This window comes from Urocitellus parryii, chromosome X, assembly GCF_045843805.1.
Source record: "Urocitellus parryii isolate mUroPar1 chromosome X, mUroPar1.hap1, whole genome shotgun sequence".
Classification (NCBI taxonomy): Eukaryota; Metazoa; Chordata; class Mammalia; order Rodentia; family Sciuridae; genus Urocitellus; species Urocitellus parryii.
In genome coordinates this window covers 73,200,977-73,220,779 of record NC_135547.1, presented here as the reverse complement: position 1 = coordinate 73,220,779, position 19,803 = coordinate 73,200,977, and the positions used below count along the sequence as shown (strand labels likewise).

Sequence of the window (19,803 nt, the reverse complement as noted above, 5' to 3'; positions counted from 1 at the left end):
TCTCCTTCATGCCATTAGTTAGGCATCAATCTCATTTTCTAACCCCCTAGAAAAATCCTCTCCATCCCTGCCCATATTGCTTTCTCCTCCCCCCATCTCAGATAATGTCCTGGCCCTTCTCCTATCCATGGGTGATTTCTTCACTTGGGTTTTTTTATCCCTTCCCCTCCACTTATCTTTTTCTCTGTATTGGAAAGCAATTATATCCCTCCTGTATTAAAGACAGAGCCTCATGCTTTTCCCAAAGGCCAGGAGAGACCACACTATAACAATTGTGGCCCAACTGGTGATAGTCAAAAAATTGTAGCAAAAGGAATTCAGAGTGAACATTATTTAGACATGGAGGTCAGTGGCTTCAGGTGGTCTGTTAACCAGGAGAGAGATGCCTAGGTCAGTAGTTGAGAGGGAGAAAATTGTGGGAAAGATCAAGGTTGTCTAGAACCAAATTGGATATAGGTGTAGTGGACCTGATTACCAGTGGAGGGCCCGAGGCACAGGAAGTTTGTGACTCATCTGAAATATAAAATGAAGAACTAGGTATTATGAACCAGGTAGAAATTCTGATATCTCAAATGGAATACAAAAGCAAAGTCATGAAAGTGGCTATGAGTGCAGAACTCTCAATCCATCTTCTCTCCTGGTAAGTCTGTTTTCAACGACTGGAGCCAGGCCAGCCCTGTATGGCATATCAAGTTGCCTCCATTCCTGGGAGGAGAAGGAACTAGATAGCTAAGACTTGTAATATTAATAAGGAACTATTGGAGAAAGGACATTCTAATTAGAGGAAATCACAAAGGCATAAGCACAGTATGAAACAGTGTGAAGCTGGGCATGTTGGCACTTTTAAAAGGTCAAAAAACTAGTGATTGATAGAATCAAGTTTTGAGTTTGGGTCTGTCTTATCCTGAGCTTGTGAATTATTTTATTGTTATGAAATATATAAAGATCATCTTTTAAATAATTTTTAAATTTAAAATTCAGTGATATGGTCTGTATTCAGAATGATGTGTTACCATCACCAGTGCATATTTCCAAAATCCTTTTTCTTATGCCAAGTAGAAATTCTGTATCCTTTTAACAGTAATATCCCACTCTGATCTCCCTGTAGACCCTAGAAAATTCTGATTTAATTTCTGTCTTTATGAATTTTCTTATATTTTTTTTCAAATGTATTACCATGTAGCTATTTATAACTAATCTTTTCAATAAATCTGTCATATATGCAATATTTCACTTATTCTATAACCTATATTGTATTTATTTTCATTTTCTCTTTCCGTGATCAGCCTTGCAAATGGGACCATACAATATTTTTCTTTTGTTGTCTCAATTAGCATAAATATTTTCTTTTTTTGGGGTGTGGTACCTGGAATTGAACTCAGGGGCACTCAATCACTGAGCCACATCCCAGCCTCATTTTGTATTTTATTTAGAGACAGGGTCTCACTGATTTGCTTAGTGCCTTGCTGTTTCTGAGGCTGGCTTTGAACTTGCAATCCTCCTGCCTCAGAATCTGGAGTCACTGGGATTACAGGTATGAGCCACTGCACCTGGCTAGCATAATATTTTCAGCATTCATCTGTGTTGTGCCACGTGTTAGAATTTCCTCCTTTTTTAATTATTGAATATCCTTTCATTTTATTTATATACCATGAACATGGCAACAATTGTCTATGTTCCTATTATCAATTCTTTTGGGCATACATCTAGTAGCAGAATTACTGGATTATATGGTAATTCTCTGCTTAAATTTTTGAGGAAATGATAAAAAGTTTATCAAGGTGTTATACCCCTTTACATTTACACATATTCCAATTTCTCCATATCCTTAACAATACTTCTTTTCTATGAATTTTATTATAACCATCATAGTAAGTATAATATGTTCATACCTTTGTAATTTTGATTTGCATTTCCAATGACTAATGATATTGAGTTTCTTTTCATGTGGAGGATGTCCATTTGAATTTTGCCCATGGTTTTGGCTTATTGTTGCTGATTTGTAAGTGTTCTTTCTATATTCTGGATACTAGACCCTTTTTAGATATATGTGCATATTTGTGCATAATTTTGCATCAATGAGATCATATCAGACTGTTAGTAACTTTTTTTCTAGTGTCATAAATAACGTTTAAGTTATTTAATATTAATTAATGTCATCATTTGTAATGATGCTTGATGTACCATTACATAAATGAATCATGCAACTATAAAGTGCAAAAAAATTGGCACAAGAAAATTCAGACTTTGAGTAAAACTGATACATGTTATAGAAATTGAAATGGCACTCCAAAACTTCCTTTCCCTTTATGTCTGAACAAAAAGTTGTTCCTGTATGACTTTTCTGTTGAGTTGTATCGAATTTTTGAGGAAACAATTATTACTAGTATACAAATTTTCTGGAGAATAGGAAAGTATAAAAATTATCTAGGACATTTTGTAATGGTACTGTATATGCTCAAGCTTATTGTATTCTTAAGATTTTGCCACTTATTTTCCCTGTAGCATTAATAGCAGTTTCTGAAACACATGTTAAAAAGTTCTATTACAATTGCTGCTTTATCTATTTTATCAACTTTCTGTATTTTCAGGATTTCAGTTACAGCATTATTAATAATAACAAAGAAAAACTGAAGAAAATTTTAGCCTAAAAGAAGCCTGAATTATGAGATAAGAACAATATGAGAACATAAACAAAAGGCTCATTGTACTTATGAGCACAGTTGCAAAGTCTTAAATAAACTATCAACTCATTGAATCTAACAGTGTTAAAAATATATCATGAATAATGAAAATTTATCCCTGGAATTGCCCCCCCCCAAATCAGACTTGGAAATCAGTCAGTGTAATTCCCTTCTTTCTTAGTGTAAAGAAGAAACATCATATGTTTATCTTAGTAAACCTAGATTTGAAGGGAAATTTCTTAACTCAATAATTGTTATATGACAGAAGCCTACATCAAACATACCTGACAGAGAAATTCCTCTTAGGATGAGGAACTGAAAAGGATGTGCATTCCTCTGGTACCATTTAACCCAGTTCTGGAGGACCTGGTTTGTGCTATGCGAATGAAGAGGTATGAATGAAGGTGGTATGGTAATTTATAAACTTGGCATTATTTTCAGATGATATACAATTTAGAAAAAATCAGAATCATCAATAAATTTATCAGGACTAATATGAAATTTAGGCAGGATAGAAATTAGAAGTCCTGATAAAAATCAATATTATTTTTAGCACTTGAAATAATTAGCCAGTAATTGTGATGAGTGATAATATCATTCACATTAGCAATAAGAACTCACTTATTTATAACAGGAATACTTAAGACCACAATGAATAAAAAAAATCTAGTAAAGGAAATGGATCAAAATCAAAATAAAATCTGAATAGACATAATACATTTCATGCTCTCACACATTTTGCATTAATGTTGGATAAATGTTAATTTTCCTCAAAAAATCTAAAATTATAATTTAGTCAGATTTTGTCCTAATATTTATTTGTCTCTATTAAAGTTCACAAATAGCTAAGCCAACCCCAAAAAAGAAAACAAAAAACAAGCAGATTTTTCTTACCAGTCCCTACAACATCCTTCAAAGTCAATGAAGTTGAAAACAGTTTGGTATGGCCCTCAAATAGAAGACTAGTGGTACAAAATAGAGAGCTCACAGACACAACCATACAGCCATTTAATGTAAGAATAAAACACTACTTCAAATTGTTGGGGACTGGAAAATTTGGGAAAACGAAATCACTAAATAGGGAAATATAAAACTGGATTTCTACCTAACACCAAAACCAGATATGGGCTCCAGATGGATTAAAGGGCCAGAAGTGAAAGATAAAACTCAAGGGTGCTTTGTGTTGCCTATGATGTTGCCAAGAGTTCTTCAAAACTCACAGGAATAATGCCTTTCCATGGCTTCTTGTTTTACTTTGTGTTGTGGTCTCTGTACAGGTCTTGCTTCAATTTTTTTGTACTGGAAAACAAATCCTGGGGCACTTTTAACCACTGAGCTGCATCCCCAGGCTTTTTTGGGGAGAGTAGGGGAAAGGATCTCCCTAAATTTCTGAGGGTCTCACTGACTTGCTGAGGCTGGTCTTTAACTTGTGATCCTCTTGCCTCAGCTTCCCAAGTTTCTGGAATTACTGGTATGCATCATTGTGCCCAGCCAGGTCTTGCAATTGAGTTTTAAAAGTTAAACAATTCTTTATACAGAATATTAGATTTTTAGTTCAAAGTAAGTGTATCTTATCAACCATACTTCCAGAAATGGAAATGCCCCATTTTTTAATTTCCGTCTGTAGAGATTGTGCTTCCTGGTTGGGAAGAAAGTGCTGCAGTATATATTCTACCTCTTTTTTTCCTTGACCCTTCCTGCCTTGTGAGATTTAAGAATTCCTGCTGGAATCATTTAGTCATTTTTATTATTTTTTTGTTTTGAGGGATATGGAGTGTTAACAATTCATAAAAATACTCACTGATTTTTGTATAATATTCAAATTTCAAGAAAAAGTTTAAATAATAGGTGACATTTGCCAGACACAAGAGAATCTGCTCATCTCCTTTGCAGGCTTTTTGTTAAAGGCCAGCCTTTGACTGTTTTGCTATATGAATCTCTGATCTATCATGAAGCTGGTTACTTTATTTCTAGTACATGTTTTGGCAGTACATAGTAAATTTTAGATGATGCAACTAATTTTTGAGAAGGAAGAAATATTTGCCACAATATCTGACTTCTCATGTTTGTTTGAAGCACATAGAATATTTATTGCTGAGTAACCCAACAGTTTAGGGCTGTAATGGTTTAGACTATTCAACAATAGAGAATAGACTAAGTACAAGGAAACTAAGTTGGAAGCATGATTAGTACATCCTCTAACCCAGATTAAAAAGCATTTCATAGTCATATACACAATCTTCATTGATTGTCAGGTGTTGGAATTCACTGTGATGCATACACAAGAGGCTAATTTAAAAAACCTTAAGTATACAGTAGAAAGATCAGTAGAAATAAGGGAACAGGGGAATGGAGAAAAGAAGGGAAAGTGGAAGTACTGTGGAATGCATTACAACAAATTATATTTATTTTTATACTTTTTTTAGTTGTAGATGGACACAATACCTTTATTTTATGGGTTGTTATTTTTATGTGGTGCTGGGGATTGAACCCAGTGCCTCATGCCTGCTTGGTAAGCACTCTATCGCTGAGCCACAACCCTGGCCCCTAGAACAAATTATATTTCATGCTTTCATAATTTTGTCAAAATGAATCCTAATGCTATGTATAACTAAAAAGAACCAATAGAAAAGCATTTAATTTCTACTAAGGCCTAGAGTTACAAGAACTGAATTTAAAGACTGAAAGTTTTCATCAAGTACCCACTAGGAGAGATGGAGATAGACCTTTTTTCTTTTTTAACTTGAGGACTTATCAGGAAATCTATATATCTCTGAAATGATACAGAATCCTATAAACTTAGAATTCTATATCTAGCCAAACTATCAATTAAAAATGAAAGTCAGTAAATAAATTTTAAACATTAAAGTTTCTCAAAAACTCACATATATGCCCTTTTCAGGTATCTATATATGAATGGATTTTATGGTAACACAGAAGTAAATAGGAGAAATGAACATGGAATATGGCAGAAAAATGGAAAAGTAGCAACATAGAAGAGAGGCAAGGGGAATCCTAGGCTCAAGGTGAAAGGAGAACCCTCCCCAAATGATAATTGGGTACTTAGACAACAGGTCCAGAATAGTACACCAGAAGTTTCTAGGTAATACTATTTTTAAACCAAGTGTTATCAATGAACATATTGAGACTCAGAGAATTGGAAGAGAGATAGAGATTAAATCAGTGAGTACTGAGCATGTTGAAAACTAATCAACAATTAATCAAAGCTAAACAAAAGGCAATTATTGAATTTAACGAATAAAAACATTGCATAGGAAGTAATATAAATCATATTCTACTTTATGGATCATCTATAAATAATGTTTATATAGTCACAATTATGTAAATATTGAATAGAGATCAAAATTACAAGAAGAGTACATGGTACAAGAGAGAAAGGGAAGTGTGTGTGTAGGGGGAAGTGGTATGAAGTGGTGATGGTGGTGGGGATTGTAATGGTACAGGAAGAGGGGAGACAGCAGAATCCATATTTTTTGTAACAGGAAGTTAATAAATAATGCATACAAATTAACATTTAAGAAATTGCAACTAGGAATTTTATTCTGAGATGTTGGAGATGTGGAAGTAAATACTAAAAGAATTGGCTTAATGACGTGAAAGTGGACTGGGCACAGTGGGCAGAACTGTGACCCCACAGCTAGGGAGGCTGAGGCAGGAGGATTGCAAGTTCAAAGCCAGCCTCAGAAACTTAGTGAGAACCTGTTTGAACTCAGAGATGCTTAACCGCTGAGCAGCATCCCCAGCTCTTTTTTGTATTTTATTTAGAGACAGGGTCTCACTGAGTTGCTTAGTGCCTCACTTGTGCTGAGGCTGGCTTTGAACTTGTGATCCTCCTGCCTCAGCCTCCTGAGCTGCTTGTATTACAGGCCTGGCAAATGTCCTTGGTTTTAACCCGTGTTGTGATATCTCAGAAGTAGTAGGCTTAGGTCACTGTTTGTTGAATTTAGTAGAATTAAATGTAAGTACACTCATGAAGAAATGTAAAATATGAATAGACCCATGACAAGCAATAGGAAGAAGTTAGAGCCTTATAGTACACCATGGTCAAAAGTTAACTCAACATGAATATATAAGATTAAACTGTAAAATGTGAAACTCTGAGGAGAAATATTATGCAGCAGTTTGTTAGCTGTACCACTAAAACCGTAGAAAAAATAGGCTTCACAAAATTAAAAACTTTTATTCTCCAAAGGATACTATCAAGAAAATGCCAAGATAACTGAAAGAATGGGAGAAAATACTTGCAAATGTAATATTGAGAATATGTAAAATGAATTCTTATAACTCAATAATAAAATGATAAATCTAATTTTAAAATGGCCAAAGTAGTTCAATAAACATCCTTGGAAGAATATATACAAAGGGTTCATTAATACATGAAAAGCCATGTTACATGATTAGTCAGTAGGAAAATGTAAATCAATCTTCAGTGAGATAACATTTCACTTCCACTTCATTAGTTACATTTTGGTGAGGATGTAAAGGTATTGGAACTCTACACATATTCCTGTGTGAATGTACTCCAATTCTGGAAAGGCAGTTTGTCAATTCCTCAAAAGGTCAATTCCATGGGATGTGTTTGTGCATCCCTATAATCACAGTGATTTGGAAGGCTGAGGCAGGAATATCCCAAATTAAAAGATTGCCTCAGTAAGTTAGCCATACCCTGTCTCAAAATAAATAAATGAATTGAAAAGTGCTTCGGCTGTGGCTCGATGTTTAGGTTCAATCCATGGCACCAAAAAACAAAACAAAAACAAAAATAAAACAAAACAAAAAGTCAATTCCTCATTCCTAGATATATGCTCCAGGAAACTGAAAACATGAACACAGAAAATTCTGTACATGAATATCCATAGCAGTATCATATAACCAAAAAATAATAAAAAGTGTGTATCAGCTGATGAATTGATAACATACATAGTACATCCATATACTCAAATGTTTTTCCATCATAAAAAAGGGTGATATACTGATAATGTGCTACAAGTTGGATGAATCTAGAAAACATGTTAAGCAAAAGAAGCCAGTCATGTAAGGCCATAATGCATGATTCCAGTTACATGAAAAGTCTAGAATACAAAAATCCATGGATTTTAGACTGTGGCTTTTTGAAAGAGGGCTTGGAAAACTAATGGGGAGTGACTGCTAATGTGTATGGGGTTTCTTTTGAGGTAATTGAAATATTTGAGAGTTGGATAGCAGTGATAGTTATACACCTTTGTGAATACACTGAAAAAAATACTGAATTGTATACTTCAAGGACATGAATTTTATGATGTGAGTTATGCCTCATGGTTTTTATTTAAAAATGGAAGTATAGGAGAAATTGGCCCATGAAATTTTATCTATTCCTGGAGAATGTGCTGGCTCCTATGCTTTCCTCAAATAATCATTACTTTAAATTGTTTTAGCAGCTGGAGGAACAGTTTTCCCTATGTTTTGTGTGAAAATCTCTACCTTCTGTGTTTTGATGTCTTAGGGCCAGGACAATAGACCTGCCGCCACTTTGTTGACAGAACTTCCTGATCACTGATTTATTAGCCCCCCGAGTTTTATTTCTCCCATGATCATTTGGGCTGTATTTCACTATTGGAAGGAGTCAGATGGATCTGTATATTATGTGACTTTGAATAAGTTATTTCACCTCATTTGAACCTTCATTTCTTTACCATATCTACTTTTTAGTGTTAAGACTGAAAGTGATAATAGATTTCAAATATCCATTACAGTGCCCAGCCTGATGGAGTCCTCAGTTAATGTTGTCTTTCTCCCTACCTTTTTCTTTCCATTAAAAAATAATGTAGTCAAAAGCATATTCCTTGTAGGAATCTGATCACAGGTCACTGATCACTCTGCTCTTACCTAGCTTCCGGCACAATAAACCATAGGTGAGGTTATTTTCCCTTCTCACCTCTGCATCTTTACTAGTATTTGGAACATTGTAGGGAGGTGCTCAGGGAGTTTGGATTTCCTGTGAATGAAGCAACATAAGCCCTTTATGTAGATTTCCTAACCTGGTGCTGAGAAAAATTGCAATGTCAGCAGTTGTCTGTGACAAATGGTCATTTTTAGTGTTATTTGGAGACTATGTGACTTCAACTTGTGCTGAACAGCAGAGAACTTAATTAAATATCATTTCCACGGAGAATGAAGGCCAAGTCCTCCATCACTTGTAAAGCTTTGGAATATTGCTTTGCAGCTAAATCTTCCAGGGTTCCCCCTCATCCCATTGCTAACATCAGCTTTTAATATATAACAGTGAAATGCTGAATAATACTGAAGAATTCATTCAAAGAGACAGTCCCGGTTCCTATTGTCTTAAAAATATTTGACATATTATGAGGCTATCTGAATGCATTGTAGGTGAACCTTTCCAAGATATATTTAGTTCACTCTTGTGTTCCTTCTTCCTTTTAAAAAATGAATGAGTGATTAATGCATGCATAAAACAATAGAGGGAAGAAAAGGTAACTATCACAGTGGCCCCTTTTAAATGCCATTTTCTGAGCTGCATCTCCCAGAGCCTTCAGCTATGTCAATATGACCTGACCTTTATGGATTTAGAATGGTTTGGGGTTATATTTGAGGAAGTCCAAACTGCTGAGCCTGTTGCAAAAGCAAATTCTCTGCTGGCATTTTTCTTCCTTCCCAGGAGCTAGAGGAATTGACCACATGAAACCCGATACTCTCTTCTTCATTCACATTTCTAAGTCCACAGAACTAAAATGACATTTAATCTGTACCTTCTCTCCCATGTGTAGGAGCGGAAAAAGAAATTTGAAAAGGATGGTGAAAGGTTTTATTCTTTACTGGACCGGCACTTACATCTGTCATCTAAAAAGAAAGAATCTCAATTACAAGAGGTATGTTTCAGAAACCTTACTCCTAACTTATATTACTAGCTATGCCTTAGAAACAGTGACAACTTTCTGTTGCAAGGATTTCCCCAAACTCTGTCTCAGCAGGGAACCATGTGAATTAGGAGCTCTTTTAGTTAAAAACCTGGCCTGGGAACTCAGGCCCTCTGATTTCTTGAGCCAGCTCTTCCAGCAACTCCCTGTTTGACCTTGGATAAGGTACTTCATTCTTGGCTTCAGTCCTGCTATGTGTAAGAGGAGTGGAACTCAGTGACACCTAGAGTCTCTTCCAATTTCACATTTCTCAGTCTCTGTTTCTAAATTCCACAAGAGGAAAGAACTAAATTAGTGCTGTGTTTGGATGATCAGGAAGAGATCTTCTATATTTTTCCCTGAGATCTTTCATTACCTTTTTGGGTGGGAGGGGAAGGGGAATGCTGCACTGGGACTACTGCTTATATGGGACTTGCAGTGGCTGCTGTTCAAATAAGCCACCATTTAATGGGTACCTATCATATTCCAGTCACTGTGCTGGGTGCAACAAGACTACAGAGACAATAAGCAAGGTTCCTGCCATTTTGTAGTTTACAGTTGGCATTGTAAGACTATACATGTATTCTTGTTAATTGCCATTCTGACTGGAGTGAGATGAAATCTCAGTGTAGTTTTAACTTACATTTCTCGAGATGCTGAACATTTTTCCATATATCTCATGACCAATCATATTTCTTCTTCTGTGAAGTGCCTGTTCAGTACCTTTGCCCGTTTATGAATTGGGTTGTTTCTCTTTTTCTGTTAAATTTTTTGAGTTCTTTATAAATCCTGAAGTTTAATGCTCTATCTGAAGTGCAGGTGGCAAAGATTTTCTCTCTCTTCACTTTCCTGATTGTTTCCTTTGCCAGGAGGAAACTTTTTAGTTTGATTCTATCCCACTGTTGTTTCTTGATTTTACTTCTTGTACTTTAGGAGTCTTATTAAGGAAGTCAGTCCCTAAGCCGGCATGATGTAGATTTGGGCCTATTTTTGTCTTCTAGTAGGGATAGGGTCCCTGTTCTAATGCCTAAGTCCTTGATTTACTTGAGTTTCATGCAGGGTGTGAGATGGGTTTAATTTAATTTTGCTATGTATAGATTTCCAGTTTTCTCATCACCATTTGTGGAAGAAGATATCTTTTCTCCAGTGTATGTTTTTCTTTATAAAATCCTTAGTATCAAATGCTTTATTATAACAAGAAGGAAAAGACTAAGACAAGGTTCTTACAATTCATCTTGTCCAAGGTCATGCAGATTGTGGCAGTCTGGATCTCAACCTCTAATAACCAGTTTATTGGGTATCTATCACATCTGAAGTGATTGAAGGTGGTAAGTCAAGAGCAACTATAATGGATAAAATTAGTATTGAATGGAGAAGGGCTGCTTCTCTTCCATAAACTAGATAAAATATAGAGTCTTCCATCATTTTCCTCGTGTTTACTTTTATTTTCTTCCTTTTCTGACTATTCTGTGTCAGTGTAACTTTGCAGAAAAGAGTTTACATAAAAGGCTTAGAAATGCTGTACTGAGAAAGGCATTTTTATAAGATTAGACTTTTGCTGATATCAGGAAACTTTTGAATGGTAAACAGTTCTCTACATTGATTGAAAAGTTTCCCTAAATAGTAAGAATGGCTCACTGCATAAACTGCCTATTTTAACAATGTGGCTTATACTGAACACCTTTTCTTCAGAGAGCCTAGAATTCTAATACCTTTTATATAGAGGGTGCCCATATTACCAGGTCCAAAGAGATTTTTCTGAAAGAGATTATAAAGACTTGGCATCATTTTTTCATTAAAGGTCCAGCAAAATCCACCATTGAAGCCAGCTGGACCTAGTGTTTCCTGTTTTGGAAGGCTTTTCATTATTGCTTCAATTTAGTAGATATAAGCCTCTTCAGATTTTCTGTTTAATCTTATGTGAGTTTTGGAAGATTGTGTCTTTCATGGTGTTAGTTTATTTCATCTAGATTATTAAATTTGTGGGCATATAATTATTCATAATTTACTTTAATTACTCTTTTAATGTATATGGCATCAGCAGTGATGGTCCCTCATTTCTGATGTTAGTTATTTGTGTCTTTACTCTTTCTGTGTTTCTTTCCTTCTTAATTTACCTGATTAGACTCTTATATTCTCTTCTTACTTTGGGTAGAATTTACTATTCTTCTTTTGTTTTCTTAAAATGGAATCATAGATTAATAGTGAATTTTTTTTCTATTCTACTTTGTACATTTAATGCTATAAACATCCTTCTAAGCACTTTTTTTAGCAGCATCCCACAAAGTTGTACTTCAATTTAATTTAAAATATTTTAAATTTTCCTTTAAGATTCTCTGTGACCAAGGTGTTATTTAGAAATATACTGTTTAATCTTCAAATTTGGGGGCCCAGATTTTTAGGTTATTGATTTCTAGAATAACTTAATTATGGTCTGAGAGCATGCTTTGTATGATTTCTATTCTTTTAAATTTGTTCCAGTATATTTTATATATTAGAATTTGATTTATCTTGATGATTGTTCCATGTGACATTGAGAACGATATATATACTGCTGTTGTTGGATCAAATATTCTATAGATGTCTGTTATATTCATTTGATTGATGGTCCTTATTGATTTCATGCCTTATGAATGTGTCAACTACCAATAGAAGAGTACTGAATTCTCCAACTCTGATAGTGCATATGTCTTTTTTTTACAGTTTTATCATTTTTTACATTATGTATTCTTAAAATAAGTTTATTTTTATTTATTTTTTTAATATGGTGCTGAGGATTGAACTGAGTGCCTCACACATGCTAGGCAAGTGCTCTACCACTGAGCTACAATGCTAGTCCTACCTTGTGTATTTTGATATTCTGTCACTAGGTATTTTAGTCAGCTCTTTTACTGCTGTGACTAAAGGACCTGACCAGAACAATTTTATGGGAGGAAAGTTTTATTTGTGGGCTTAGTTTCAAAGGTCTTAGTCCATAGAAGGCCAGCCCCATTTCTTGGGGCTCAAGATGATGAAATATTGGCAGAACATCATGGTGGAAGAGTATAGCAGAGGGAAGTAGCTCACATAGTGATCAGAAAATAGAGACTCTACTCACCAGATACCCCAAAGCCCCAATCCCTACCTCCTCCAGCCACAACCTACCACTTCAATTACCACTCAGTTAATCCCTGTCAGTAGATTAATTCACTGATTAGGTTAAGACACTTACAACCTAATCATCTCTCCTCAGAACCTTCTTATATTGTCTCACACATGAGCTTTGGGGGGATACCTCACATCCAAACCATAACACTAAGCATATTTATATTAAGGATTGTGATACCTTCTTAGAAAATTGACCTGTTTTCATCATGTTGTATCCCCCTTTCCTGGATATTTTTATTTGTTCTATACTGTCCTTTTCCTGAAATTAATATAGCTATTCCAGCTTTCTTTTGACTAATGCTAGTATATATTATATATCTATCTCCATACGCTTGCTTTCACTTTGTTTTTACCTTTATATTTAATGTGATATCTTGTAGATAACATTTAGTTGGCTCTTATATGCTTTGCAATGTCTATTTTTCAATTGGTTTATTTAGACCATTGATATGTAAAGTGATTCTTAATATTATTGGAGTAGTATTTACCATGTTCAATATTAATTCTCATTTACTGCCCTTCATTTCAGTTTTGACTTTCAGTCTTTTCCTACCACATCTTATTTTAATTGAAAATTTTATATGGCTTCATTTTTTTGTCCTTTCCTGGCACACCAGTCATATATTTTCTTATTTTTTATATTTTTTTGTGGCTTAGAGCTTATAATATTCATTATCAATTCATGGCCACTTTCAAATAACTCTGGTGGTTAGTATGGGAACTTTACAGCAGAGTTTTTCCAGTTTTTCCCTGCAGAACCTTATAATATTGCTATTATTTCTTGCACTAATTAGTAAACTATAGTTGTCAGATATTTTGTGCAGTTCTTATTTTAGACAAATTCTTTATGTGTTAGATCAATTAAGAAAAAGAAATATATAAGTTTCATTTTATCTTCATTTACTACCTCTGTAGTGCCCTTATTTCTTTATGTGGACCCCATTTATGATTTATATAATTTACTTCTATCTGGAGAACAACTTGAAACATTTCTTATATGACAAAGTGTACTGGCAACAAATTCCTTCAATTTTTGTTTGAGAAAGTCTCAAATAAAGCACCCCTGGGTTCAATCCCCAAATCAAAAGAAACAAACCCTAATATTTTTACTCTACTCTTTTATCTGCCTGCTTTCTTTTTATCTATCTATCTATCTATCCATCTATTTTTATAGTCCTTGTTTTATTTATTCTTTTTAGTTATACACGACAATAGAATCTATTTTGACATACATCCATGGAGTATAACTTCTCATTCTTGTGGTTATGCTGGTCGTGTATTCATATATAAACATAGGAAATTTAGGTCAAATTCATTCTACTGTCTTTCCCATTCCCACTCCCAACTCTTCCTCCCATTCCCTCCTATCCAATCTGGTGAACCTCCACCTCTCCCTCCCTACCACCTATTATGAGTCATCATCCACACATCAGAGAGAACATTTGGCCTTTGGTTTTTTGGGATTGGTATATTTCACTTAACATGATAGTCTTCAATTGTATCCATTTACCAGAAATCTACATGGTTTCTTATAAGAAATCTAATACAATTTTATCCTTGTTCCTTTGTAGGTAAGTTGTTTCATTGTTCCTCTAGCTTTGTGTAAGATTGCTGTCTTTCATTTTTTGCAGTTTGTGTATGTTATGTCTACGTGTAGATTTTTAGATACTTATCCTGATTGGTAGTCTCTGAGATTTCAGGATCTGTGATAGTATCTCTCTTTCATTTTGGAAAATTATGTTATTATTACTTCAAATATTTCTTCTGTTATTTTTTTGTCTTCTTCTTCTTCTGGTACTTTGAAAAAAAAAAAAATATATATATATATATATATATATATATATATATATATATCCTTTTGTAATTGTCCTGTATTCTTGGATATTCTACTCCATGTTTTCATGTTTTTCAATTGTTTTGCCTTTTGGTTTTTGAGCTTTATGTTGATATATCTTCAAGCTCAATGACAATTTATTTTTCGTGGTTTGGGGAATGGAACCCAGGGCTTCACACATGGTAGACAAGCACTAGACCATTGATCCACACTGTTAGCTCCCAGGTTCCCTGTTTTTTTTTTTTCTTTAACCTTGGCCTATCCACTAATGGACCCCTGAAAGGTAATTGCATGGAACTTTGATCATAAATGTGCTCCTCATTTGTACTACAGTGTTTTAGATTCCTCCTTTTCCTTTGAATCTTTTCTTCAATTTTTCATCTGTCTGCTAATATTACTCATCTGTTTGTTGCATTATATCTTCTTTTTTTTTCCTTAGGGTCTTTATCATATTAATAATAGTTATTTTAAATTCTTATGATGATATTCTCATGATCTTAGTAATTCCATAATCTCTTCCTTGCCTGTGTTTCTGATGATTGTTCTTTTTGTTCAGACTGTGCATTTAAAAAAAGCATTTCAACATATCTTATTGACAAGCCAGAGATGATGTTTGGGTAAAAGGAACTGAGGTACATTGATTTTTAGTGTGAGGTTTTGTGGTTATCTGGCTTGACATTGGGTTGTGCTTAATTTGCAGTCTCTCTCAGTGTCAGAGGCTAAAGTTTACTCTGGCATCCTTGTTTTATCTTTGGATTTCTTAGAGATCTCTACTTAAATAAGCCTGAGGCTTGGCATATTTTGTTTAGTTGTAATCCCTTAACAGTTGGCTATAGCTTTTGATGTTCTGCTCTGGCATACACTGATTCTTTGTGTTCACCTCTATCCAGTTTTTGAGGGAGGAGTTTTTCTCTGACTTCAGTTCTCTTTTGACTCTAAGAAGAGTTGATTTTCCACTTGTTTAGCTTTTTTCTTGTTGTGAGGATGGGTGTGAAGACTTCTAAGGTTCTTACATGTTGGACTAGAAACTGAAAGTCTTGGGTTAGTTGTTTTTATCCCTTGACTTCATATTCCTTCTTTGTAAAATAAAGGAATAAGATAGTAATTAGTGGTTAAATTCTTTCCTAGCTCTAGAATTCTGTCAAGTCTAAATAGACTGACTTGTAGGAATGACAATGCCTACTTGTGACATGTATTGCCCTTCTTCTACAGGCAGATCTCCAGGTGGACAAAGAGAGACACATTTTCTTTGAGTCCTCCCTCGACTACGTTTATCAAATCCAGGAAGTTCAGGAATCCAAGAAGTTCAATATTGTGGAGCCAGTAAGTTCTGTCTGCTGATGAATATTCTAAAACTATTTCCCAAATACCGGGTAATTGCATGGAACTTTGATCATAAAATTGGATAGTTTGTTGTTTTGCAGTGCTGGGATTGAACCCAGGGCCTTGCACATGGTAGGTGAGCATTAAGCCACTGAGCTACATCCCCAGCTCTGATTACAAAATTGGAATAAGAAAGAATGTGAAGGGCTATCAGTGTTTGATAATGAATGTCAAAAATATAGTCACACTGGCTTATGTTTTACCTGCTCTCTCACTAACATTCTAATTTTTTTTTCTTCTTCCCTTCCTGATATTCTCTTAAGAGTATTTTATTTCTTCCAATTTTTTTGTTCTCCCTCTCTCCTTCCTTACCTCTTCCAATTCTTCTGCCACACTTCTTATTTTCTTCCTCTCCTTTCCTTTCCTTCATGCTTTCAAAAAGCTTCTGAAAGTCTCTACCATATACCAGGGCCTATGCTAAGAATTCATGTCTCTTGTACTTTATAACTTCCCATTTTACTATTTTCATGTCTATGGTATATAATTTTTGCATTTCTGTCTCCTAAATTTATTACAAAAGGCAGTGATCTTTGATATGACAAAGATGCTGGATTTTGATGACTATTTTTATTATAAAATAATGTACCTATCATAAAAAGGTAGAAAAAATGCATAGGATAAACCAAAGAAATGCAGTAAATCCCTTGTGTCATCACTGTTAATATTGTAACAATTTCTTTTATGAATTATCTGTGTTTTTCTTATGTCTCTTCCTCTATGTGTGCTTGTAGGTGTGACTATGTGTACATGTGTGCACTTGTATATATATTGCACATGAGTGTGTGTGTCTATGTACATGTGTATTGGAACTTGAAATTGTATACATCTGTATATGTATTTTGCAAACAAGTATTTATGTATTTACTCAAAAATAAAAAAAAATTAATTATAGATGGACACAATATTTTTATTTTATTTATTTATTTTTATGTGGTGCTGAAGATCAAACCCAGTGCCTCACACTTGCTAGGCAAGTGCTCTACCACTGAGCCACAACCCCAGCCCTCAACAAATCTTTATTAAGTTTCTGTTACATTCCAGGCTCTGTGCAGAACACTAGTTATACTATACTATACTATAGTATATTATACTATATTAAACAAAAAGACTCAGTTGTTTTCTTTATGAAGACTACACTCTCATTGGGTAGGCAGAAAGGAAAGAAGGATGTGCATAGTTAAAATAATTACTAGTTGTGATTAGGGCTATGAAAGAAATCAAAAAGGTCTAAAATAAATAACAAAAATTGGCATCTATTTTAGATGAAGTAGTCATGAAGAATCTCTGAAAATGCCATTTAACATCATGCCTAAAGGAATAAAAAGATGCAGCCATGGTAATAGTGGAAAAAGAACATTCAGACATACATAATGACATGTGAGCAGTCCTAAAGTTGGGGAAGAATGGTGTGCTGAAAGAATAAGAAAAATGATTTGTGTCTTTAGACACTTATGAAAGAAAAGGAAAGTGGTAGGAGATAATGTCCGATACAAGGGCATCAGTCCTGTAGGCATGATTAAGAGATTTAGATTTTAGTCTGGAGAATGGCTTGAAAGGGCCCAAGATTAGATGTAAGGAAACCACAGTTATGTGGCTACTGCAATGGTATAGACAGGAGGAGATATTGTCTTGTGTTAGGGTGGTGACAGTGGAAACATTAAAGAATGGTTGGATTACTGATATATTTTGGAGGCAAGACCAGAAAAAATTTCTGATGAATTGGATTGAAATATAAGTGAAAGAAAATCAGGGAAGACTCTTTAATTTCTGGTTTGAATGACTGATGGATGTTGACTGATGTCATTTCTGGAGACAGAAAAACTTAGGAGAGAAATATTAAGGAGTATATATATGAGTACACATACCTATACATGCACATGTCATAAATATATGAAGATGTGTACATCTTATATTTTTATACATAGGCTTGTGTTTATGCATGTTTATATGTGCACACCTATTTGTTTTCTAAATAAAGTGGAGCAATTTTTACTACTACCTATTACACTTTTCCAGCATTAAACACTTATTTAAGGTATATAATTAAAATAATCGTCAAACAAGATGAAAATTATATTTTCTTTTTGTGTATTTGATTTTGATGGGTTTGAACATTTTGAACATTTCAAAAATATATCTTGAACATTTGCAACTCCCTAAAACATTTCTAATTTGATATTCAATTCAGACTATTTTGATATTTTGGCATGATGACATTCTTTTAAGGTAGATAATCTTACATTGCTCATTTATCTTTCACTTATTCATTCATTGAACAAATACTCGTTGAACCCTTATCACATGCCAATCTTGAGGCTATAGATTTTTAGAATCCATTATCTGAAATGATTGAATTGTTTTTGCAATGCTGGCGTGTGTGTGTGTGTGTGTGTGTGTGTGTGTGTGTGTGTATTTTAAGATATCTTGGGTATAGGACCCAAGTCTAAACATTAAATTAATTTATGTTTCATATTCTTCTTATACATATAGTCTGAAGGTAATTTATGCAACATGTTTAATGTGTGTCTGCATTTTGACTGACGCTCACCACATGAGGCCAGGTGTGGAATTTTCTATCTGGGGCATAATGACAATGCTCAGAATGTTTCAGATTTTGGAGCATTTTGGACTTCAGATTTTTGGGTTAGAGATTCTCACTGTGTATAGAGAAAACAGTCCATTCTCGAGCTGTCCAAGTTATGAATGGCTTTGTTTGCAATTTGAACAGGATCTGGATCTGGATGAATACATTTGTTACTTACTTTTTGAAACTAAGTACAGGGTAAATGTTCAACCTAATATGAAAATAGTTCGTTATCCAACTGGTTGTGTTTGCATGACTGCTTTTTAAACTATACTGGATAAATACTATGAAGTTTTGTTCTCTGGGTTCATGGTTCCTGTGTTTGATTAATTAGAAGGAACTGCTGATAAAGTTGTTTTTGCATGTTTTCCTTAGGTCTTGGCCTTTCTTCATAGCCTCTTCATTTCCAACAGCTTGACTGTGGAGCTCACACAGGATTTCCTTCCATACAAACAGCAGCTGCAGCTCAGTTTGCAGAATGTGAGTTTCATGCAGGTTTCTTCACCTGTCTCTCCAATTGAATTTTAGTCCCAGTGACCTTGAACTTGGAATTCTAGTTTATTGCATACCAAACAATTTGTCATGACATGCTGGTGTGGATCAGAAATATTTTAGTGTACTGTATTCTTCTTCTTGCTCTTCCAGTTTCAGCTCTTCCCTGTCTTTCCAGTTGAGTGCTATTCAAACCCACCCTTCCATCCACCAACATCTCCATTTAGGTGTTGCTAATTTATTAAGTGTTGCTAATTTGATGCATTTCCTCATAACAGAATCCAGCTATAGGCTTACTTAAGTACAGGTTGTAAGTTATTTCCCTGGTTTGCCAAAATAGTCACTCTGGGTTTTATTACCATGGACACCCATTTTTATCCTCTCCTCCTATTCACCCTCTTTTATCCTCTCAGTATTTTTTTAGAGTTAAAGAAACAAATTTCAAAGGTTTTTTCTACTTTTATTATTATGCTGGTTCTTATAGTGGACATAGATATAGGTTTTCCATGTTTTGGGGCACTTATATTGCCACATATTCTTTTACTCACTCACTTATTTAACCCACAATTAATGAACATTTATGGATTTACACTGAGCACATACTCTGTGGTAGACATTGTGAAATTCACTGCAAACACCATAATGAGACATGTAAGTGTTTATGGAGTAGTGACAGAAGCACAGATGAATCATAATCCCTTATGATAAGTGCTAGATTCAAGAGCAAAAGTTTTAAAGAAGCACAAAGAATGGAACAATTCACTT

The 19,803-nt window shown here is 34.5% G+C and overlaps 1 protein-coding gene across 1 annotated transcript in view; it reads left to right on the top strand.

Moving 5' to 3' along the window:
- Ophn1 (oligophrenin 1) overlaps positions 1-19,803 on the top strand; it is a 369,837-nt gene that overhangs the window by 165,704 nt on the left and 184,330 nt on the right. Inside the window, exons 6-8 of the mRNA XM_077793759.1 lie at positions 9,470-9,571; positions 15,792-15,902; positions 18,922-19,026. Coding sequence (XP_077649885.1) covers positions 9,470-9,571; positions 15,792-15,902; positions 18,922-19,026 — 318 coding nt within the window. The remainder of the gene's footprint in view (positions 1-9,469; positions 9,572-15,791; positions 15,903-18,921; positions 19,027-19,803) is intronic.